General features: G+C 41.0%; 2 protein-coding genes and 1 long non-coding RNA gene across 9 annotated transcripts in view; 2 read left to right on the forward strand and 1 right to left on the reverse strand.

Annotated features, from left to right (window-relative positions):
• The window catches only part of KDM2B (lysine demethylase 2B), a 196,888-nt gene extending 191,522 nt beyond the window's left edge, over positions 1-5,366 (forward strand). For 2 of the 3 annotated variants that reach the window (XM_039505277.1, XM_039505275.1), the window contains 3 exons: positions 3,885-4,218; positions 4,735-4,926; positions 5,152-5,366. Coding sequence is in view for 1 of the 3 variants with exons in the window: in XM_039505275.1 (XP_039361209.1) it covers positions 3,885-3,893 (9 nt within the window). In the remaining 2 variants the exon portion in view is untranslated. The remainder of the gene's footprint in view (positions 1-3,884; positions 4,219-4,734; positions 4,927-5,151) is intronic. The other variant, XM_039505271.1, reaches the window with a different exon arrangement.
• The window catches only part of RNF34 (ring finger protein 34), a 33,542-nt gene extending 8,608 nt beyond the window's left edge, over positions 1-24,934 (reverse strand). Inside the window, exons 1-8 of one of the 5 annotated variants that reach the window (XM_039505286.1) lie at positions 24,796-24,934; positions 24,023-24,182; positions 20,531-20,595; positions 19,938-19,997; positions 19,204-19,367; positions 17,098-17,267; positions 9,476-9,502; positions 937-1,146 (exon numbers count right to left, since the gene is read on the reverse strand). In XM_039505286.1, coding sequence (XP_039361220.1) covers positions 937-1,146; positions 9,476-9,502; positions 17,098-17,112 — 252 coding nt within the window. In that variant the 5' untranslated portion in view covers positions 17,113-17,267; positions 19,204-19,367; positions 19,938-19,997; ... (1 more) ...; positions 24,023-24,182; positions 24,796-24,934. Of the gene's footprint in view, positions 1-936; positions 1,147-6,857; positions 7,058-7,492; positions 7,621-9,475; positions 9,618-17,097; positions 17,268-19,203; positions 19,368-19,937; positions 19,998-20,530; positions 20,596-24,022; positions 24,392-24,795 lie in introns of those variants that run through there. The other 4 variants (XM_039505287.1, XM_039505290.1, XM_039505288.1 and 1 more) reach the window with 4 other exon arrangements.
• On the forward strand, positions 17,234-18,820 carry LOC120386220. The gene is made up of 3 exons (XR_005589595.1): positions 17,234-17,334; positions 17,821-17,926; positions 18,760-18,820. It is a non-coding gene; the product is annotated as an uncharacterized LOC120386220 (long non-coding RNA).
• Positions 24,935-24,965: the final 31 nt, after the last annotated feature.

Consider the following 24,965-nt stretch of genomic DNA (forward strand, 5'->3'; position numbering starts at 1 on the left):
CAGTCCTAATTCAGGAGATCTATTTGCATACAGGCAGAGGAAATTGGTATAGCCAACAGTCATGAGTCCCTTAACACAACTACCTCAACCACAATGATTAGCGTAGATCTTTCTCTCCCCACATTCTTTGGAATTTTAATAAATTAGCCCTAGGAAAGCTTAGATTGAGACATTATGGACCCTTAGCTGCTGCTCAGACACATTGCCACAAAAGGAATGCAGAGCACAGTAGATTTAAAAAAAAGGGGGGGGGAAATCTCTGCCAAGAAATTGATCTGTTGTAAGAATCTCTGAATATTAGATTCTGTAAATCAAAGAGCTGGGCTTCAGTTTATTCTAAGTTTGCTGCAGAGAACTGGGTCACTTGAGTGGTCAAGATAATGCTGGCCTGCCAAATTGACTCTAATCTTACAGATTACATTATTTTTATATAAATACATAGAACAGTCAGTCATCTATGCGTTGGGTTTTGAAATACATCCATAGTTTAAACAAAATTCCAATCAATTTTATTTGGTAAATTTTGTTGACTCACTTGTTTGACTGTAAGTGAAGTGATAGGCTACTGCAGTGGATTAGGTTTTCAACTTCCTAACCAACCGTATTCCTCTGACACAGGGCTAAGACTGCAATTAAGTTCACTTGGTTTCTAAGGAAAATGCTACAATACTAATTGTGAATTTGTGGATTTTCTGTTACTCAGCTTCTCCATCACTCAGTTGTTCAGCAACTTCGTTGGTTATTTTGAACAAGCAATATAAGAAAACTTCTAATCCTGTCTGACATCAACTTCTTCTGTGACCTTCAACAAATCATTAAAACCCCTCCACCTGGTGCCTCAGTTTTATCATCTCTAAAAGGGGAAAATACTTCTCTCCTGACAGGTCTACAGATTAGTTAGTGTTAGTAAAGCATTGTTTAATAAATTATACTCACCTTTTTCCTAAAAACTGAAAATGAAAGCCCACAGGCTTTGCAGACTATATTGGCTCCTGAAGATGGATATGCGGAGAAGTCCGTATTTGGTGCAAATCTGAATGGGCCAGTTCCTCCCCCAAATCCTGGCTGTTGGCCACGGACAGCTCCAGTACCCATGACTTCATTCAGCAACCCACAGCAGGAAGCCCACATGGACGTGGCTCCTGCCTGAAAACAGTAAAGGCAAAAAGGAAACTTAACTCCATTTTAAGATTCTTACCCGTGCATAACTTGTTATTGAAGAGATGCTTCATTCTGTTACACCATCATCCCACTAGTGCGGTGTATGAATTCCTAGAGTACTAGTAATTTAACACAGTAATAACTCTTAGAATTGTCTTAGTCCTGTGCTTCTCAACTGGGGTCTGGACAGTTAAAATAAGCAAAGGGCCTCTTTTGAAAGCAGTTTGGTGGGGGGCATTGCACAAGCAGGCAAGGTAGAGAACCTGAAAAGGTAATGTTTTAGGAGAGTGGACCAGTGAAAGAAGCAGACTAAGGATCAGTCAGCAAAGACACAGGAACCCACAAGGAAGACTGGCAGTTAGTGAGCAGAAACACTTGAAGGATGAGAGAAAAACCAGCAAAAATCAGGCCATAGCCAACAGCACAGGCTCAGCAAAGAATCTGCTGCTGGAAATGGAGAAAGGTGATTTTGTGGAAGCAGATTACACCCAGACAAGAATACCCAACACGTGGGGTTTCTGCACTGGAGAACTGGAGCTACCGGTAGCCTTTACAATAAAATTGCTATTATAAACAGATCTGAATACACACTGACCAAGTTTTGATTTTTAAAATCAAGCTGGAGCACCCAAAACACATTCACTTTTGAAATACGCATGTTTCAAGTGTGAATTACTTGTTATCCTTGGAAATATTTTATATTGGAGTGTCTTGCAAGGGGGAGGGCAATCCACTAATACGTATTCTACACTTAGAGGAGGCAGCTACTTTTAAGATTCAGACAAACTGTGCAAGTCCAATTACAGTTTTTAGTTAGACTCAAAAATGATTACACAAAGAAAGAAAGAAAGATGTGTTCCTTGATCAGGCCAACACCACAGTTCCTTCCTTCTTGGAAGGAAAGCCGAGTGATATGACTGAAGGATTTATGCACTTCTAAGGAAAACACCAAGCAATGAATTTTAAATTGGTATGTTTAAAGCTATTTTGTCTTTCAAGCCTTTACCAAAACCACTCTGGAATACACTAAACAGGGAGATGTCTTACAGCTAAAGAGAAAGAAAATGGAATACATATGTTTGTGATTTCAAGGTTAAATGCTAGTGCAGGAAGAAGCCTTTATCAGTTAGGTATGCATGGAACTGCACGGGCATTTTATCTGGAGATTGAAGGGTTTCTAACTCAACTCACATTTTAGCCACTAGCTAAACTCATTTTAAAGTGAATTTATAAACTTATTCTAAAATTAACTGAAAACATTCTGATATTCGTGGTAATTTAATGCAGAATTATAACCCAGGAATTTTGTACCCTTCAATATGGTAGGTAACATTCCTCTAATTTTGAGATTCCAGTTTATAAGAGCCAATGGGAAGCTATAATAAACCCTGTCACAAACTAAAAAGTTATTTTATCTAAATCTTTCCATGAGAAAGACTCAGATAAACTTGAAATTCAATGAGAAATGCCCCTCAGTGATTCCATACATCTCCAGCCCACACAAGCCTTGTGCCTTCTTTTTTTCCTATAGGAAGTTTTCAACAACATCTCTAGTTAAATGTGTCACTGAGGTTCTAAACATTGTCAGGGCTAGGACTGTGCGTTCCTTTACAGCTGTACTGCACCTAGCACATTATAGGCACCACCAGAACCAAATATTCATAGACAATAAATCTACTCAGCTCAATCTTGCAAGCACACCATGTGTAGAATTTACACTAGACATAACAGGAGACCTGCACATGGAGTGCTCCCAGGACACTACCATAATTTAAAGCTTCCCACACACTCTTGTGAAAAGGAATTAAAGATGTTCACCCTGTTACAGGAATACCTGAGAACACTGGATTTTTCAACCCATCTTAAAATTCTTATGTCACCGTGTTTCCTTTAGCAACAAGATCCATTAATCTAAAAACTACATATTTTTGTCCCTATGCAGCCATCATGTGTCTATTAAAACCTTATGTTCATGCCTGTGTGGGTTAAGTCAGTTACTGTCAGTATATTTTAAAGAATCTTATTTGCAGTGAAAATGGCAATAAATCCCCTCTAAATTGAGCAAAGTGTTGGGCAGTAATGATTTAACTACCATATAAAAATCCCTTTAATGTACATTAACAGACAAATGTTCCCGCTGAGGTATGTAATCAGACCTTCATGCTTGTTTATACATGTTAAGCCAGTCTTCAAAGAGCTACCAATATACAGTCAGCACCTCAGAAACTGACAGTTAAGGAACTTAAGTTCTTGTTAACCCAGACCTCAATTTTCTACATTTAATACCAAAAAGAATGTAGATTAACCAACACTCATTTTCCTGTGCAAATTTCAAGTTGACCCTGACCATCCCAGTTTTACTAGACAAGAATGAGTTGTGCTGAGATTTTTTTTTTTTAAAGCAACCCACAAGATATACACTTTTTAATCTATGAGGACTAAAACACTTGTTACAAGCACTTTTAATTATTTCTGTAATAGACATGTGAGACTGACAAAAATAAATTGAAATTTAAAAACCACAATTGCCAGCCCAGCATTCCTGAGTAATAGTTTATAGTTCATAAGACAGTTAAATACATTAAAATAACTGCAATTCTATGGTTCAGTGAGGATAGTACTGAAGTAAGGATTATCCAGTATCAGAACCTGGGCATCTAGGAATATTGTAGGATATAAATGATTAAATTAATTTTAAAAGAAAATATGTATGTTTTTTGTAGATCTTGTAAAGTGCAGGTTTATTAGCAGTCGTGAGAAGGCCTTGAAAGAAGGTGGCTTAACTGGAAAAATGGACCTGAAAGGTAACTGATCAGATCGAAGGAAGAAGATGCCCCAATTATCAGAGAGAGTTAATAATAAGAAAAGGATTGTGCATGTTGAACCAGCAGTGACTCCAAATGAACTAAAAAACAGGATTTGGCCAAAGTTAGCAATTGGCAATGACATCACTTGTTTGTTAAAGGATAAACTCTTGAGCTGATCACTACTAATACTTGCTGCACCAAGTTAGAGCCAACCAACACTGGTCTAAGCACCCCCAGGCTTAGCTCTTCTGTAAGTATTTTGATCAAATGATTATAAATGTTTTGTTACTATCTGAATGTAGTATATTGCTTATTATTTAGGCATGTTTAGCGCAATTTTTATAAATACCATTTGGCCTGAGGAGCTAATGAAGGAATTTATAGTTAATGTCTAGTAGTATCTTACATTAATAATAATTCCAACATGTATGAAAGCCATGGTTCAAAACACTTATATCAACATAATAAAAGGACACTTAAGTAGTTAAAGCCAAATAATTAGGGGGATGGAAGAAAGTGGGTGGGTTTTTTTTGTTTTGTTTTTTTTAAGTGTATGAAATTACTGGGGGAGAAAGGGAGGAATAAAACATCCTCCTGTAGAGAATCTGAACACTAGTTTGTGTTCGCACATAGCAACATAATAGTGAAACTTCATCTAGTTCTGGTTGTACCTTCAGTGCAACTGGCCCAGAGCAGGTTCTCTAGTCTGACCTCCTGCTTAACACAGGTCACAGGATTTATATCAATTATTTCCTGTTTGAACTAGATACAGCAGCTCCTAAACTTTACTGGTTCTGGTGCCACCTTAGAGAAATGAATGGATGGAACAATCAAGCTCAAATACTAACGTAGTTCATGAAGAACAATTTGGGAACCCCTGAACTTAAAGCATCTCTTAGAAAAACCTTCAATCTTGATTTTAAGATTTCCAGTGATGGGGAATCCACCACAGGCCTTGGTAAGTTTTAATGTCCAAGCTGAGTTACATGCAAGACCTAACCAAATAAGAACAAAACAAAAAAATTCAAATTTAATTTGACCAGTATTTAAAACTTGGGTTTTAAAAAAAAAAGCAGATAGAATTTTCTCTTGACTGCTTACCTTTAATAAGGAACTACTTGCATATTTCTGTAAATATGGTATAAAATTGATTAAAGTTTTGGTTTTTTAATCAATATTTAAGAATGAATTCTGCATAGGAGAAGATGAGGAAGAACAGAGATGACATTTGGTTGGTTGACCAAATGAGTGGTTCGTTGGGTGGCAACAGCCCAAGGAAAGATAAGGATGGCAATGATGAAGAGTAGCAACAATCAGGCTACCAACTAGTTAAACATCTGTTTTCCTATGTTTATCTATCCAATAGGCTGTAGCAGCTCTCCACACACCATCATCATTACTGGGTATATATTTAGGAAAAATATATTTTCTTTTTCTTATGTACCAATCATGGATTATTTTAAAATAAGCACTAAAAAAAAAGAAGTGTTGATTAGATTTTATTTTGTATGCTTGTTTGGCCACTTTTGATTGAAAATACAAAATATATATTGCATGAAATCTTTCCATAACCCATCTAATCAACAGCTGATTCTTTGTACAGAAAGAATGTTGTGAAAAGGTAACTAAACCACACATACTGTAGAGAATGTCTGAAAGTTTTGGCCACCCTGTTTAAGAATGAGACCATGCCAAAAGGCAAGCAAGATGTATACAAAAATAACCTGCTATCTAGTCAAGTTAGTATCTCCTTATCCTCCTTTCAACCAGAGCCCTTCACTATCTCCTCCATGCCCAATTGTTTTCTTTACAGGACTTGTGCTCCATTTTATTATTAATTATTATTATGTATATAGGAGTCCTAAAGACAGTTTTCAGCTTGTTTTTTCTATATGCAAGTTCTGTCCTAATTAGAAGTTTAGGAAAGGTGACATCATAAGAGTCAAGTAGTGACAGTGAAGCAGAGTGAGGAGAAGGGATTATTAGTTCTGGTGTAAAACTTGTGTTTTTGTTATCAATATAACTTCAATAGCTAACTTTGAGAATAATAGAAGCCTTTGCTAAGGATTCAGCACCTTTGTGCACTCAAGGCATTACACTTTCACAAAACAGATTCCCAAGACTTCTAGACATATTAAGTCTGGTCATCCCTAGTTGGAGAATCTCTGGGATTTCTAAATGAGAGTAAGAGAAACAGAGAGTGTGTGTGTGTGTGTAAGTAAGTGTAAAAATGAGGGCAGGGGGCTGAGAGACTGTTTCATGGCTTCTTTATCCATGAGACACATACCAAGGAGGACAAGCCCAACTTTTTTTCCAGTTTCCCCCCCAGAATCCCCTACAGTTCAAATGTAATGAACTGCAGAGTCTATACTGTGCCCTAATGCTCACCATCACATCGACCTAGCACAAATACACATGAATGCTCTGAGCCATATAGAAGTTGTACTAAATCTTGGAGCATATGCCAGATCATGATACCAGGATCTGGTGCAACCCAAGATCTATGAACATTCACCAAATTCAGGGGGCAAGCAGCTAGTACAAAAGAGCCCTACAGCGAGACCGGGTCTCAAGTTCATCATTAAAACAGGTCCATTTACAATCTATAAGCCCTGAACAGCTCCTGCTAGGGTTCTCAGACTTTTTTTTTTTTTTTTACTGGTGACCCCTTTCACAGAGAAAGCTTCTGAGTGTTAATAATAAATAATAAAGTGTTTTTATTTATATTTAACACCATTATAAATGCTGGAGGCAAAGCAGGGTTGGGGTGGAAGTTGACAGCTCACAATCCCCCCCTCCCCTATAATAATCTCGTGACCCCCTGAAGGGTCCCAACCCCCAGTTTGAGAACCCTTGAGCTAGTGGATGGTATCTGGCAGAGCTACTTGCCTCTCCTCCAGGTCCTGCAGGGCAGGTGAAGTCAGCTCAAGCTAGCCCTTGAGGGTACGTCGATACTGCACTGTGAACTCGTGTCTGGTCTTACGGGCTGTTTCCAAGCACACGCCTGAGCAGCCACACCGCGCTGTGAACCATTGCTGGAACCGGGTCTCACAGCCCTACGCACACCTCCTGCCCCGGCGGTGCCGCTTCAGCCGCAGCCAAACCGGAAAATGACCGGGCTCCAGGCCGAGTCACAGCAAGACTCAGGCCCTGACCCTCCTCACCAGCAGGATCCCGGCGGCCGGATCCGCAGCGCTTGCGGCGCTGACCCAAGCCCGGCAGAGCGGGGCTCGGCCCGAGCGGGAGCCTGCACGGGGTATCCAGGTCGGCCGGGCCCTGGGAGAGGCGGGGCAGAGTCTCCCCACTACCAGCCCCCCCGGGGGAGAGCGCCCCTGGGGGCTCGGCTCACGGGCTGCCAAGTCACGGGGGCTTCCGGGCCTGGCCCCAGCGCCGGGCGGGCGGGCGGAGGGGGCCAGCGGCGGCCGCGGGCTGGGCACTGGCACAGGAGCCCGCCACGCCACGCCACGCCCCGCTAGGGGGACACAACCCTGGCGGCTCCCCCCAGCCTCGGGGACCCCGCTCACCTTCATGACCGCTCCCGCCTCTCCTCCTCCTCCTGCGGGGGCGGCGAGCCCGGCACCTTAACATCCCCCGGGCCCCGCCCTGCGCGGCGTCCTGAGGGGCCGCCTCCTCCCACCCCCATTGGTCGCCCCTCAGCCAATGAGAGCGAGAATGTCCAGCGGACTCTCCAATCAGAGGAGAGGGCGCATCCATTCCATGGGGAGGGGGACGAGTCCATTCAATGGGGGGTTGTGAGAGTGACTCTTAGGACCTCCCCAGTCCCCACCCCCAGGGAGGAGCTCGGCGGGGCGGGGCCGGGCCGGGCCGGGGAGGGGCCAAGCCTCGGGGGCACCCCAATGACTGCAGCGCCTGACGGGACAGTGCAACGGCGCTGCACCTGCGTGAGGGGGGCCGATCGTCTCCGGACCGGACCGGACCGGACCCGAACCGCCCGGGACACCCCACCAGGGCCCGTCTCGAGACCGGACCCGAGCCGATCTCCCCCCGCCCCGGACACCCCACCAGGGCCCGTCTCGAGACCGGACCCGAGCCGATCTCCCAGCACCCCGGTCACCCCGCATGGGGCCATTCGCCTCTGCACCAGCCTGGAACCGACCCCCTAATGCCCCGGGAACCCCCCGCGGGCCCGTCTCCATAACGGACTGAAACAGACCTGCCACCACCCCGGGCACCCCGTGTGGGCCCCTCTGCAACAGAGCGGAACCGACTTCCCAGGCCCGGGCACCCCGTGTGGGCCCATCTCTGTAACTGAGCGGAACCGACTTCACCCACTTCCAGTGCCCCAGACGTTATGTCTGGCCCGATCTCAGTAATGGACCAGAACCAACCTTATCCCTGCTCCAGGTGCCCCAGATGTCAAGCCTGGCTCCATCTCTGCAATGGACCTTTATCAACCTCCTCTTGATCCCAATATCTTTAATATTATGCCTGTCCTCATCTGTATAACGGACATGGACCAACCTGGCCCATTTCTAATCCTGCCATACAATATTTTTTCCCCCAGGATAAACTAGAGAGAGTTATAAGTCTGTGAGCAGCCTCCAGAGAAGTGATATCCCTGCTCCATCCTGATTAGAACAACCTCCATGAAAACAGGAGATCACAACATGCCATGCACTACTTTTAACAAATGACCTATAGAGGCAATGGATCACAGCATATCATGCTCCATCTTGACCTAATCTGCCTTTCATCTATCTACCTATAGTATTTCTAAGGTGCCCCTTTACACCCAAGCTTGACTCTACGATAGCAAGGAAAATTCTATACAACCCTGTCATGCCATGTTAATGGAACATATTGATTAAGAATTAATATGCTCAGAAATCTGGAAATCCACAACAAATGTTTTCACAGCAAATGCACATATACTGTAAAGCATAAAGTTAATAGCTGATACAGAATATTACATAAATTGAAGGGGACAGAGTATAATTGCTGTGCAACTATAATTTATTCTTCTGACCTTTGAACAACAAATTCTCCACTAGAACATTGTTTTATTTGCAGCGAATGCATAAAATAATAGTGTTCTCTGAGTTTTTGGCTCTGTTGAGACATAATCAACTGTTTTTTATTTTGGAACAGGTATGTAATGCAGCAAAATGCAAAGTGATTAAAGAGAGAGTAAAAAAACCCAGGAAAGTGAAAAGAGAATATCAACATCTGGAGTTAGTAAAAGGCAGGACAGGTAAAACCATCCTCAGTATCCTAGCTACGCTGTAACAAAGTGTGACTTTTTCATCTTGAGTTAATGTAAATGGAATAGAGGGCCATAAGAAAAACAGTTAATAAAAGGCATGTATTCAAATTCTCTTTCATAAATGCAGGGATGCAAACAGCTCTCTGAAGCCAACTGGGATGTAATCAAGAATCCCTAGTTATTTAAATTTTCATAGTACAAACAATCTAGTGTTTAAACACATTTTGGTAAGTAAAGAATGCTTCCACAAAAGGATATTGATGAAAGAATGGTAGGATATTACCTGTTCAGACAAGCTCAGAGGTCTCACCTGTCACAAAGAGAAAGTGAAAGTACATCAGCAGCAATGCATCATCTAAGGAAGAACATTTATAATCTTCTGGAGAATTAAGATGCCCCCTATGCTGAAGTGGGATTTTTTAATATGTTTATGAATCCTACACATTCCTTGTTACTGTGCCTGGTATGGCTACTTAATAGGGGCAAAAAGGGTTGTGTGTGCTCTTGGGGCAGAACAGGAAACAGTGGAAGTCTCAAGGACTGAACAATCAACACTTAACAGCTGGAATTTCCAGCAGGTGGTATGTGAATTCAGAGTGGTTCACCTTGAACTGACACAGGAGACAGAGCCTGAAATGGAGTTCATAGCAGCTTGGCTGGCTGATGGCACTGGCTTGGCTGAATGGCCTATGTTGTAACCTTTATTCTGTATGCTAACCTAAGGACCTGGGATGCTGTGTTCCAGTTGACCAATCTACCTATGTTTTGAAAAGGTTGCTGGGTGTCACTGCATATACTTGCTGAGGTGCTTGAGTCCCTGAAGAGTATACAAATCTGACCAGAAGTCTATCTCATTTGGACTTGCTGGGCAGAACTCATGGTGTGACGGCTCAGAGGCTCATCTGAGAGACAATGAGGCTGTATGTCCTACCCTGAAGGCAGAGCGCAGGCAAGGCCTATCAGAATTTCCCCACATGGCTATGACAAGCACATCAGTTCTGATTTACAACCACCACTCACTGACAGTTCTAGTCCAGAGATAATGTTAAGGTTATGTGACAGACCCAGACCAGTGGGGTACAGGAGTCTGGTCGAGGGCAAATATACTGGTCACTGGATGAGCAGTTTTCTGTTCCCTGAGTGACCAGAGCAGGGGCTGCACTAGAGTAATCAGGAACCTGCTAGAACCAGTTAAGGCAGACAGGCTGATTAGAACACCTGCAGCCAATCAAGGCAGGCTAATCAGGGCACCTGGGTTTAAAAAGGAGCTCACGGCAGTTTGTGGTGTGGGAGTAAGAGGTGCAAGGAGTTGAGTGGCTGGCTGGCTGGCTGACTAAGGAATACAAGCATTATTAGACACCAGGAGGAAGGTCCTGTAGTGAGGATAAAGAAGGTGTTGGGAGGAGGCCATGGGGAAGTAGCCCAGGGAGTTGTAGCTGTCATGCAGCTGTTACAGGAGGCACTATAGACAGCTGCAATCCACAGGGCCCTGGGCTGGAACCTGGAGTAGAGGGTGGGCCTGGGTTCCCCCCCAAACCTCCCAACTCCTGATCAGACACAGGAGGAGTTGATCCAGACAGTGGGTTCCACCAGAGGGGAAGATCACTGGGTGAGCAAATCTGCCAATAACCCCAGGACCCACCAAGGTAGAGGAGAAACTTTGTGACAGTAGTTATTATTACTAAAACAGAATTAGAAACAAACTCCTAAGGGCAAAAGGCAAGGCATTCACTGTTCCACCAAGCTCTCTGGTCATAATCTTTAAGTAGCAGAAAAGAAGGTTTACCATTTGGCATCCAGTTTCAACTAACTCCTAGATTCCTACTGCTAAATAATCTTTCCTACCTTGTGCTTTGAATATATAAAATCTGTTGAATGTGGACACGTGGAGCCCAATCTTTCAGTTTTTAATGGGAATTTTGCCCTGAACCAAAAAGTGAGTGTTTTAAAGGAGAGCATGGCACACAAGGTAAGGAAGGAAATTCCTGCCATAAAAGGATAACCAAGAAGTGAAATTTTGGCCAAGAACACCCAGGCAAACCCCTACTCTGTTACAAAGTGTTATGGGATCTTTAATGTTTGTACAGAGCAGACTCACTCAAGAATTAGCCCAAAACTTCAATGTGAAACTCACATCAGAATTCAGTTTCACCTGCTTTGGCATCAAGATGACAGGTCTCATATGATATTGATGCAAACCCAGAAACCGATCAACATTTTCACTCCAAACTGGGCCCAGGCTCACTGGAAAGATTCATGCTCCTCAGCAAGCTTTCAATGAACATACCCAGGGCTTTTTATATGATGTAAATAAAAAACAATCAAGTTTTGCATAATGTCAAATTTTGCTGTAAATATCTTGCACAGCTGGTTAACACACTCCAAAAGCAGAATTTTATTTAAAAAGCCTAATGAGTATAATGCAGGAACAAATAATGGCATGTGCATTGCTGTTTGATGGTGCTTTTCCATATTCCCTTTATTGAGATGTTTAATTTATTCTGCTGGTGTGCTGAATTCTTGCCAGGTGTGAGTGTTTGCTTTTGCTGTGAATTCATTTTTTTACTCTCTGCTATCCTCTCCCCATCTGCCTGTCTGAAAGGTTATTTGAAACTCTTTTTGACTCCAGTTATTCATGTTATCTGTTTAATCTGCACTGCTCCAGGAACCATAGGGTCACTGCAAACAGAAGGTTATAGCATCAGAGTGAGCAAAGAGGCTGTGAGGTCAGCAGCTTCAGAGATCAGTGATAGTGTCTGTAAAAAAATAAAGAACTCTAATTGAATGTTCCTAGTAGTGACTTTTACTTTACTAACCATGACTACTTTTGAGAAGTGCACAATAGGACTAATCCTTGAAGATCTATGGTGCAGGAATAGTAGTAGAAGAGTAGTAACTGTTCCCTGAAAAACACAGTCCATGCCCAAGAGAGAGGAATTAGGAGCCCCTTGTTCAATGGTTTTGGAATACCTTTTAATTGTTGTTAACATTTTAAAAGCCTATTAAAAAGTTTTTCCCATCTCTACAGACACAGACCAAATCAACATGGACAGTAAATGGATGTGGTGTGAAAAATTACTTTTCAGTATAGGACACTTATCTGGGACACATCCAATGCTTATGTACTTTAGCCCTGGGAGCTAGGTGTATATAATATTTCAGTGAGTAAACGGAGGCAGAGAAATTAACTGACCCACCTACGGCTAAGTAGCAAGCCAGTGACAGAGCCAGGAGTAAATGGCTCCCAAGTGGAGTATAATTGCCCAGTAGTCTTTTCTCCCATTTTTCCATCTGACAACTAACAATCACCTTCTCACTTAAGAAATTGCTTAAGCCCATTTTAATTAATATTGGTGTCACTTCAATTTTTTTTTTAAAGCCTTTCCTTCCACCAAATTCAGGCAAAATATAATCGGAGAAAACTGATCCTGAAAAGATGAGGTTATTCATCAATATTTCAAATTAATCAGCATTTTAGCATAATACTGTTTAACCTAATTCTGATCTCAGTTACACCACTGAAGTAATGGGAACTACTCTTGATTTACACTGGCCTAACTGAGATCAGAATCTGACCCACAGATTCTTACTAGCAAAAGCCAGAGCTCCTGGAATTCTGCCCTTAGCAATGGAGCTTTAGATGTGGACTTAATACAAAAATCTCCAAATGTTGTGTTGTGTATTTGAGCCTAGTGACTCAGAAAATTCAAGGCCGTGGTGACAACTATTTAATTGGCGACAAAGAGTCCTGTGGCACCTTATAGACTAACAGAAGTATTGGAGCATAAGCTTTCATGGGTGAACACCCACTTTGTCAGATGCATTTAACTATTTAATTGCCATTCTAACCCTAATGTGAAGTGATTTTGATTAACAGATTAGAATTGTAATACATCAATTGGTATTACTTCTCTTGTAGTAAAATACCTAAATTGCATTTGTATAGATTATTTTTATGCAGGAGACTTGAGCTCCATCTGGGAGCCATTATACAGTTGAAAAGTGATGTATGCCAAGGTTCTATTAATAAGAGACTTGCCCTCACTGGGCCTCTGGCTTTGCCAAAGTGGCATTAAAAGATTTAAATGTTTTATTTACCTCTGCCAGGATACAGAAAGTAACAATGACGTGTGACAACCTCTTAATCCTCAGAGGTTTTGCACAATTCCAGACAGCAATCCCAAGAACAGATTACTGATGGGAATCACCTAATTTTCGTTTCCTTCTGCAAATTTATTGAACCTTGAATGGCGCATCTGAAGAAGTGGGGTTTTTACCTATGAAAGTTTATGCCTAAATAAATCTGTCAGTCTTTAAGGTGCCACCGGACTCATGGTTGTTTTTGTGGTTACAGACTAACACAGCTACCCCTCTGATACTTGAACCTTCAACGGAAATTCTTGTGGGTCTTTAGCTGGGAATTGCAGTTCATATACTACTTCCTATGCACAAGACCTGGCTCTTGGGATATGTTTACACTGCAAGGTAAGCCCAGGGTTAGTAGAACTTGAGTTACCAGACCCTGGGTTTGTTAACCGAGGGCGTGAGCATCTACGCTCATTTATAACCCCAGGTTAGGAATTGTTGAACTCCGGGGCTCCTGCATTATGCAGGCCCATGTCCAACCATCCATATCCCAGACCACTCCCAAAATCTGGCTGTTCTAACCCTTTGTTCCTGGTGCAGTGTGGGAACACTTGACTGTCCACCAAACTTGACTGTCCAGAGGACAAAGAAAGTCAGTCTGTGGAATCCTTTTGGTGGGGCTGCATCTACACTGCAAAGCAACAGGGCTTGAACCTTGGGTCCTGGCTTGACTCAGGTTTGGACCCTCCACCTTCATGAGACCTTGAGACCCTGGGTCCGAGCCCTCAGTTAGTATAATTTATGTGAAGATGGAAGGCTTGAGCCTGAGTTCAAACCCTGGGCTTATACTGCAGTGTAGACATACCCTTGGTGTTCAGAATTTTATGCTACAAACCAGGTATTCTTAAATTACTGATACATAATCCAGTGAATTAAGCATTGGATTAGGAGTCAGAAATTCCTGAATTGAAATGCCAACTATGACATGTGCTTGCTTTGTGACCTTGAGCAAGTTAATTAACCTCTCTGGCTCAGTCTTAATGGGTGTGTTTTTTAATTGTGTAATCTCAGTTGAGTTGGTTTAACACAATTGAAAAGTCCTCTCTTAATGCTCATTAAGGCCTTCTCTAAACTAGTAAGGCCTGGGCTACACTTAAAAATTACATCATCCTGGCTACATTGCTCAGAGCTCTGAAAAATTTCATAGCCTGAGCACCACAGTTAAGTCAACCTAGCTGCTGGTGTAGCACAGGTAGGTCAACAGAAGAATTTTACCACCTCTTGGTGAGTTAGATTAACTACATCAATGGAAAAACCCTTTCCGTCAATTTAGGAATCATCTACACCAGAGGTGGGCAAACTATGGCCTGTGGGCCACATCCAGCCCACAGGACCCTCCTGCTCAGCCCCTGAGCTCCTGGCCCGGGAGACTAGGCACTGGCCCCGCCCCTGTTGTCCCCCCACCTCCACAGCCTCAGCACGCTGCACCCCTGGCGCAACGCTCTGAGCGGCTGGACAGCACAGTTGTAGAGCCACAGCCTGACCCAGTTCTCTGGGTGGCATGGCTGTAATGCTGCCAGCCACCAGTGTTCTGTGCTGCGCGGTAAGGGGGCAGGGAGCAGGGCAGGGGAGTTCGGGGGAGTGGTCAGGGAGTGCAGGTGTGGATAGGGTGTCCAGTGGTCAGAGGGTGGGGAACAGGGGGTTGGATGGAGCAGGGGTCTCAGGAGGGGCAGTCAGGAATGAGAGAGGGGGTTAGATGGAGTAGCAGGGGGCAGTCAGGGGTGGGGGGTCCAGGGGTGGTCAGGGGACAGGGAGCAGGGGGTGATGAATGGGGCAGGAGTCCCGGGGAGCCATCAGGGGACAAGAAGCAGGGAGATTGGATAGGAGGTCAGGACCGGGCCACACCTGGCTCTCTGTGGGGAGAGACAGCCTCCCCTAACCGGCCCCCCATACAATTTTGGAAATCCGATGTGGCCCTCAGGCCAAAAAGTTTGCCCGCCTCTAGTCTATACTTCGGTGCTACAGCGGCACAGTTGCAGCATCATAACTGTGCGCTATAGTGTAGATGTGGCCTAGGGCCAATCTACACCCAGCTTCTGTACCAATTTAACTATTTTGGTTAGGGGTGTGATCTTTTTTACTAAAATAGTTAAATTGGTACAACCCCTAGCATGGACGCAGTTTTATCACTATAAAGGTTGTTTATATAGGTATAGATTATTACTCTTACAGCCTTTATCAAAATAACTGCACCTACACCAGTAGGACTGTAAAAAAGTACATTTTTTTTGTGTATAGGAAAGCCCAAGGGAGAAAGGTGGGAAAGCATGAAAAGGTAGGAGAAGGAGAGAGTACTGGGAGAAGTATAGAAAGCAAGAAGAACAGTAGGAAGGAAGTGAGAGTAAAGCAGCAAAGGGGACAAAATTATGTGGAGCCTAGAAGGGGAAGCCAATCACCTTGGACATAAAATTCATCCACTGTTTTAAAAAGTCACCCCTGTTCCTAAAATCATCTTAAATTATTAAAAATAAAAATTTTAAAACGCTAATTCAACTTTTTACTATTTATGCTGATTGAAGGCTTTTTTTTGTTTTTGTTTTTTTAATACAGATAAGACAATGAAAACAGACCAGTTCTCATGCATTGGACCAATATTATTGTGGTTGCATTCATAATACTGCAGGAGACTGGATAAGTAACAGTAAAAAAAACCCACCCTTCTCCTGCATCAGTAAATTTTGGTGCTCCTGGCTCCAATGGCACAGAAGCATTGTTTGTAGCTGAAAGCTCTTCTTGGTTAAGCTATTTTCATCACTCATTTAATCACTGCTATTTACTTGTGTAATATTATTGGCAAGATGCTTTCCTACTTAATTTCCTTCTTAACACTTTTTCTGAAGAAAAATAAAATGAGTAAAACATGTAATTTATGTTCTCAAGGTAATTTGCGCTCGAAAATGAAGACCAGATTCACAACCTCATTGCAGGGTTTCTGTAATAAGCTGAAGTGTCTGGAATGGAGTCTGGAAAAAAGATGAGAATTTAAAGTTTGAAATGGTTCCACTATTAAAAGAGGAAGTGGCAAATGACTGAATCCTCTGTATACATCTTACTCATCCATTCTATTTCTGGCTTTATTTCCTGCCCCTTAATATTTACATCCGTAAATTATGTGCAAAACAGAAGAAGCTGCAATTTGGAAGAACCTGCAGCATTTCAAGGAAACCTTTGTCTTTTTCAGTTTGGGGGTGGTGTCAGTGGCTCAAGTATTTGCTTATTTATAAAACGTGTCTATCCAAACTTAGACAAGGCTTATCCTGCTCAACCTACTCCCTCAAAAAAAACTTGGGAAGATAGGTCTTGCAGATTGCCCTGAAAGTCTGCTCAACACATCCATTAATGTTTGTGAAGTGCTCAGATTCTGTGGTGATGGGGAGATAAGTAGAGAGAGCAAACTTAGGCTCTATCTGATGAGGAACGGAGTTAGGACCAGATCCTCAAGGTTATTTAGGCATCTAACTCCCATTGATGTTAGGATTTGAGGCTCTGGACCTTAGTTCCACAGTCAAGGGCCTTTTATTGAGAATATTCCATCCCCAGCACTGAGACAAATATATATATATAAAGACTGTAAGTTTTGAGGGTCTAAATTGATTTCAATTGCCATTTAACAGATACTACCTAAATATCACATTAATGGACAGATTAGATATAACTTAGTCAGCTAGAGGGAGAGAAAGAAACACGAGAGAGGCGTTCTCTTTGATACGATACTCTGATCAACTACAGAAGAGTGCATAATGGGTCAAACTTTAGTACCTCATAGTTATTCATTGTAGAACAGAACAGCTGCTTCAGGAAAGGTTGCCTATCATTGAATCTTGAAAAATCTACATGATGTCCAAGGTCTATTTGAAGGAATTATTTGTATGATGCTTTCTTTGCATTATAGGATCTCAGCAGATGTTTCAGGATGGCATATGCTATAGCTGAAAAAATTAAGAGGCAGCTCTTCAAAACTGGGACTAGATCTTGCTGATATTTGGAGCTCTGATGGTAATAAAATAGTGAAATGAAGGTCTGTGCATATTTGGTATGATGTACTTTTTGTGGAAGAAAAAATAATTAAAACTGTTAATTAAGGTAACTCATGAATCAATCCCCTTTATAAACTGAAAAGCAAATGGATAATTATTCAAGTTAAGAGCCCTTTGCCCATTTAATTTTATCAACTGTACATCAAATGCAGAATTGCTCTTCAGACTCAGATCTTATTTTTAACTTTTATGTTCTTAGTGGAGTTGCTCCCTCTAGAGAGCATTTCTGCTGAGGGTTTCTATTTCCTGCTCTCCTGCACTGTAAGAGCTAACAAGATTACTGTATCATGCTGCCTAGCCTGGAAGATGAGGCTCACTGCTGCTATTTTTGTTCATTCAAAATCCTTTTAAAATTATATTAAGGTGCTTAGGATGCCAAGCATAGGAAACCAAATGAAAGAATGAAAACTATCAAGAAATAAAATTTTTTTCTACCAACACTCAGCACTGAAGATACTCCCTGCAAAGATGACTTGAAAAGAAACAACTTCAAAGAACAGAGACTTCGTGATAGTTCTTCAGCTTCCAAGGTTAAAGATTTGAGGGAAAATGTGAGTATGTTAAGTAAAGGACATTATATGAAACAGCTCAGACCTGTATTTCTTTGAATCATAAATAAATAATGATACCACACAAGGATATGGCATTTTACAACATTAATTAAAACTCCCACCTTCCTTGTGAGGTTTAAGGGCCCAATACTGCTCCCAGTGAAGCTGCTGGACGTTTTGCCAATGATTTCAATGGGAACAAGGTTGTGCCCTGATTTATTCCTATTTGTAAAACATTTCCAGAGGGGAAATTCAGCACCACTGTAAATGGATGTGGCTGCACCTCCACTGAAGTCCATGAAAGCCCAGAACTACATTTGGCCCACAAGCTAAAAACCAAATTTTCAAAAGTGGCCAATGATTTTGTGTGCTTCAGTTTTTGAGTACCCAGCTTAAAACTCTTGTGCTATCCAATTTAACTGAACAAGGAATTTATTATTATTATTATTATTATTAGCAAAATGTAATTAATGAAATTGAAATTTCGCCAGGACATGGGTTAACATCCACTCTTGAAAAAAGTGCCATGATCTATAAATGACAAGAAAAGGTTGGTTTAAAACCTATTCCAAGAGACCCGATTTAAAAAAAAAAAAAAGACACTGATATTACTTCAATGTCCAAAGGTTAAACTTGTACAATGCACATCTTTCTGAAAATTATTAGATGTATGCGGAACAGACCAAATAATGAGGATCTGGAAAGACACATAGTTGGATAACAAGAACCATTTAGCATTAATGATAGTTCATAGGGTCTTGGTGATTGCTTTATAAATCCTAAAGACTCCCAAGTAATCATAATATTGTATTTCCTTTTATTTCATTTAACAGTTCATGCTGGCAAAGATGACTGCAAGATCTACATTTTTGTTGCCTTTTACTTCTTTTAAGGTATGCACCAGAAACCTTCGAAATTTCTTATTAACTGAAGCTTCATTAAATACCAGCTGACTAAATTCTTACTGTTTAGTCTAGTAAACAAAAGGTGATTCCTTTAATGAGCATATAAATAATTCTTAAGCATTTCCCAGGGTATCCTATAACTTTTTCCTATTTAAAGCTAGCAGTTTCATCTTTGATAAATTTTTAGATTCTGGTAATATTTAACGCTGGCAGTTGGACGCCAAGATCTACAAGTACAATCCTCATCCAAAATTGCACTTAATGTTCCTCTATTTGATTTTTGTAGAGCACAGAGTGGAAATTAATGCCTATCTGGTTTATCATTAGAGTTGATTTTCTGACTCCATATACGGGTGGAAGTTTGGAACTTACCATTTTTTCCCCAAAAATTCTCTTATTTCAGTTGATGACACTACCTCTGTTCCATTGATTCTCTGATTTTCTGAGCCAATGCCACCAAAAGCAGCATATCCAAACAATCACTGAGAGTAAGGGGCAGCTTCAGAAAGGGCTGACTCAGCAGACTTAGACACCAGCTGGTTGGTAAGAGTAAACATGGGGAAAAAAAGAACAATCATTTAAAATCTTTTAAGGATGGGATATAGGAAAGAAAGGAGAAGAGGAAATTTGCCCTAGATCTACATTTAACTAATAGTGAATTTTGAGAGCCCTCAGCAAAACATGCTGAAATGTCATCAATATAATTGGGAGATTTGATTTGGATAAGCATCCAAATGTTTGGCAGCCTATGCAAACTTTGACCAGATCTATGTAGTCTCCTTTTTCCTCCATCTTGGTTTGTGCAACCCATCTTCTAGTTACATTCTAAATCCATTCTCTAATCCCTGACCCCTGCCTGTTCCCATACTTTCTAGCCAAGGCAATATATTTTATTTTCAACCAACCCTCTCAAAGTTTTAGCTTTTACATCCACAGTTCAACTGCCCATTATATTTAGATAAACCTCTAACTTCATCAGTGTTAGTCAACTCTTGTTAGTTTTGCTAATGATGACCAACTATGAAACACTAAGTTGCCTTAAAAAAAATTGTTTGAGTATTCTACGGTAATTCTCAAAAACTCTACAGGTTTAATTCTCCTCTTACCTGGATATAAATCAGGAATAACTCAATTGGAGTTAACGGAGACGTACTGATCCAAAACCACTATAGTTCAGAAGAGAATGAGTCTTAATATTTTACACTAGAAATGCTGCAGCATTTCAGGCAATTAATGTGTATTTTTTAAATAAAGGCTATGATCGGTTTTCCTTATGCGCCTTCCTTATACATGTGCAATTTTTTAAACTATTTTTCAGTTTATGGCCCACATTCTTACCATAGTTACACTGCCATAAATCTAAAGTGAGGCCATTGTAGCTAATGGAGATACTTTTATCTTGGTTTGCACGAGTGTAAATCCAAAATCTGACCCACTATAAGCACCCATCAGTAAAATCTCTGAGCTCCATACAAAATATGAGACAATTTGCTGGACACAAGACAGACTAAATAAAATACTGGTTCTGCTCTCTTTTGCAATTATGTAAATCAGGAGTAATTCAATTTACATCAACAGAATTACACTGATGTAAAACTGGTGTTAGATTAGAATCCAGTCAACAGTGCTTAAGTGAATTCATGGTAAAAAGAAACATTAAATATATATAATACCATCACTAAGGAAATATGCCACTCACTTGAATCTCATATTCCTCTTTGACTTGAGAAGTACCTTCCCCAAAGTACAATAGCTCTTCCAAAGCTGAATGGCCAGAACAAATAAAAGAATCTATAAAACCTTTTTTATATCCTTTCAAATGTTCATGCAGGGTATTTTAGGTGTCACAAAGGATAGGTCAAATCTGCTAGCACATCTGCTAAATTAAGTGCACTGTCATATTATTATGAGAACATAAAATAAGACAGGAGATTACAGATTTCTCCAATCTAATTGCTTATTTGATACAAGGCCATTTATAGTTGCTACATTATTTCTAAGTGATTTGTTGAGATGATCAGCTCTTTAATGCTGAAAATTCGGTCACTTTCTTACATGGAATTTTACCCACATCAGTTCATCTAAGGCAGGGGTTCTCAAACTTCATTGCACTGTGCCCCATTCTGACAACAAAAATTACTACATGACCCCAGGTAGGGGGGCCAAAACCAAAGCCCACCGCAACAAGACAAGTAAAACAACTAGGGAAGAGGGCGCTAAGAGTAAGAACATTACATTTAGCCCATAAACCCATTACTTAAGTCTTTTGAAATGTTTAATCCACAACTTTTCATCAATCTACACATTCCTGAAAGAAATGAAGCACAGTACAGATTTTTAATGAGATCTGCCAATAGTGTCTTCTCTTTGGAAACATTACATACTGTATACAATCATATAGTAACTACCACATTTTAAGAAATCTTTGCAAGCATTCCAAATAAATATATATCATCACACCATTAGTTAACATACTAATTTCCTTGCAATGGAGGGGCTCGGTTCATTTTATGTGCCTTTGAAGACTGGAGTTCTAGTCTGTGTCTGGAATATTTAGAAATGCTGGTCAGAACACAGATCAAGCTCTTCAAGCAGCTCAATTAACTCTCATTTTCTTTATTGATTGGGTACTGAGACTCCACTGATCTCTCAAAAAAAATACACATCTAGTGCCAAGAAAGACTGCTTTCTTTGTTTATGCATAGTTATTAATTCTAGTTCTCTTTGAAACAATAACCATTTGTTTATCCATTTCACAGATTTAGTCACATATGAAATTTTCCTTGGAAACTCTGAGTTATTCATGATAGCTTTTAAAGCTATCAGAGCAATCATCTGTTTTCCCTAACGTTACCTACAATGGCAAAACAAGTACAGTTATAGTTTGTAATTTTCCAAGAATTAGTATGATGCTGACTGAGACAGCAGGTAATGCATAAATTCTATAACACTGCTGCCTTCCCATCTGTTGAGGAAGCAGAAGAATCACTGTAAATATTTGGCTGTTGGTGAACCATTGTATAATGTATTCTAAGCTTTAGTAAGGATAAAAATCTATATTTAGTATGCACAGTGTGTAGAGTGGCATATACAATATCACTGATCTACTCTACTCACCCTGTTCCTAATGTCATAATAATGTTATCATTCGTGACATATTCAGAAATTATTAAACTATTTGAAAGAGAATGTACTATATATATATACACACACCAAATGGGGGGTCAAGTGCAGTATTACTGTAACATTTTAAATGCTCTTGGGGTTTATATTAGGGCTGTCAAGAGATTAAAAAACAATTGCAATTAATTGCACTGTTATGACGAATACCATTTATTTAAATATTTTTGGATGTTTTCTACATTTCCAGATATATTGATTTCAATTACAACACATAATACAAAGTGTACAGTGCTCAGTTTACATTTATTTTTATTAAAATATTTGCACTGTAAAAAAAATATTTTGAATTCACCTAATATAAGTACTGTAGTGCAATCTCTTTATCATGAAAGTTGAACTTACAAATGTCAAATTGCGTACAAAAAAAAATGCATTCAAAAATAAAACAATTCCACTCAGTCCTATTTCAGTTTGGTTACATTTGCAGGAGATAATGCTGCCTGCTTCTTGTTTACAATGTCACCTGAAAGTGAGAACAGGTGTTCAGAAGGCATGCCTCCATGCTGGTGACGAGTTCTGCTTGATAACGATCAAAAGCAGAGCGGACCGATGCATGTTCATTTTCATCATCTGAGTCAGATGCCACCAGCAGAAGGCTGATTTTCTTTATTGGCGGTTCAGGTTCTATAGTTTCCACATTGGAGTGTTGCTCTTTTAAGACTTCTGAAAGCAAGCTCCACGCCTTGTTCCTCTCAGATTTTGGATGGCACTTCAGATTCTTAAACCTTGGGTCAAATCCTGTACCTATCTTTAGAAATCTCACATTGGTACCTTCTTTGCATTTTGTCAAATCTGCAGTGACAGTGTTTGTAAATCAAACGTGCTGGGTCATCATCTGAGACTGCTATAACATGAATTATATGGTAGAATGCAGGTAAAACAGAGCAGGGGACATACAATTCTCCCCCAAGGAGTTCAGTCACAAATTTAATTAACACACTGTTTTTTCCACAAGTGTCTTCAGTATGGAAGCATGTCCTCTGGAATGGTGGCTGAAGCATGAAGGGGCATACAAATGTTTAGCACGTAAATACCTTGCAAATCTAGCACATAAATACCTTGCAACGCTGGCTACAAAAGTGCCATGCAAACACCTGTTCACACTTTCAGGTGACATTATAAATAAGAAGCAGAAAGCATTATCTCCTATCAACGTAAACAAACTTGTTTGTCTTAGTGATTGGCTGAACAAGAAGTAGGACTGAGTGGACTTCTAGACTCTAAAGTTTTACACTGTTTTGTTTTGGAATGTAACAAAAAAAATCTACATTTGTAAATTATACTTTCACAATTTGAGATTGCACTACAGTACTTGTATGAGGTGAACTGAAAAAATACAATTTCTTTTTATATTATTTTTATTACAAATATTTGTACTGTAAAAATGATAAAGTGAGCACTGTACACTTTGGATTCTGTGTTGTAATAGAAATCAATATATTTGAAAATGTAGAAAAACATCCAAAATATTAATTAAATTTCAATTGGTATTCTATTGTTTAACAGTGTGATTAATTTTTTAATCACAGTTAATTTTTGAGTTAATTGTGTGAGTTAACTGCAATTAATCGTCAGCCCTAATTTATATTTTACTTTTTTCTTCAGAAATAGAGTTCCATATTTAACATGGTTAAAGCAAAATAATTCTCAAGTTGTACCAAACAATGCAAAACTTCAATACAGTAGAACCCCAATTTTATTAAATGAGTTCATAAAATCAAAAAGTTAATAAAATTGAACATCTCAGAATTACAGTAGGCATGGTGTATATGTTGCAGTATGGCGTACTGCATTCTTGTCTTTCAAACTACTGCAAAGCTATTTCCAGTGCACTGAAGGCAAGAGAATGGAAGGAATGTTGACTTATTTGTCATTGACATCATCTTTGTTATGTGATTTTATTTTTCCATTGGGAAAAATGGTTCATATAACTTGTTGTTCACAGAACTGATGTTCATAACAATTGAGATTCTACTCCCTAGGCTAAAATACTCAATTGTCCACATACCGTTGAGCCAGATCCTGCTGTGCAGCTGATCTACACTGGAGATCAGGATGTTTGTGAACAGCTAGCCCTGTGCAAGGGCAGTTGATTCCCTCCGGATTTAAAGCCGTCTGATGGGTTGTTCTAATATACTTGGGACAGGCAGAGCCTCAAACGGCCAAAACTACAACCAAGAAGAGGCAAGGCACAGCGAAAGCCCATCTTTTCCTCAGTCCCTTATCGTGGCACACTAGCCATAATGAGGAAAAGTGGTACATTGGCTCTACACCATTGGAAGGCAGCCTTGAAATGGTATAATCCCCGCCCCCCTAGTTCAGTGGCTTTTTTTTTTGGTCAAATTGCACCAGTGGTGCAGCACAAAGAAGCTCCTTCGACCAGGCTCTTGGGAGATACAAAAAAAGAGAACTATGAATGTGTGAAATAAGGTCTCCAATCCCTCCACCTACTCAGACCCCCTCACCCACCAGCAGACTTCCCACTCTCCTCTCCCAGAGTGCCCCCCTCTGCCCAACACTCCCGCACACCGATTCTTCCCCTCCACTCAGGGATCCCCAAGTGGCCCCCCCTACTCCGCCCAGCGCGCCCCCATGTGCCTCCCTCTATCAAGTCCTTACTCCCCCCTTCCAGGGCCCCCCCGCACTCTCTCTCCCGGGCCCCCCAACCTCACCGACAGCCGCCCAGCTATCTGTGTCTCCCCCTCCATACTCCCGCCCCCTCATGCAGCCTCTCGCCGGGCCCGGGCTCAGGTTTCCCGCCGGAATTGCAGAGCCCTGCACCTCGTCACCGCCGCCTCGCTCGCTGAGTCTGGTTGGCGCTTTGCGAGCTCACGTGACTGAGACCGGCTCCTGCGATTGGCTGTTTTGGGGGGAAGCCTGTTGCCCGGGTGATGGGGATGGCGCTCTGGCGAGTCGGTGGAGGCTCTTGAAGCCTCGGGCTGTGGTAGCGG

Source organism: Mauremys reevesii, linkage group 18 (genome assembly GCF_016161935.1).
Source record: "Mauremys reevesii isolate NIE-2019 linkage group 18, ASM1616193v1, whole genome shotgun sequence".
NCBI lineage: Eukaryota > Metazoa > Chordata > Testudines > Geoemydidae > Mauremys > Mauremys reevesii.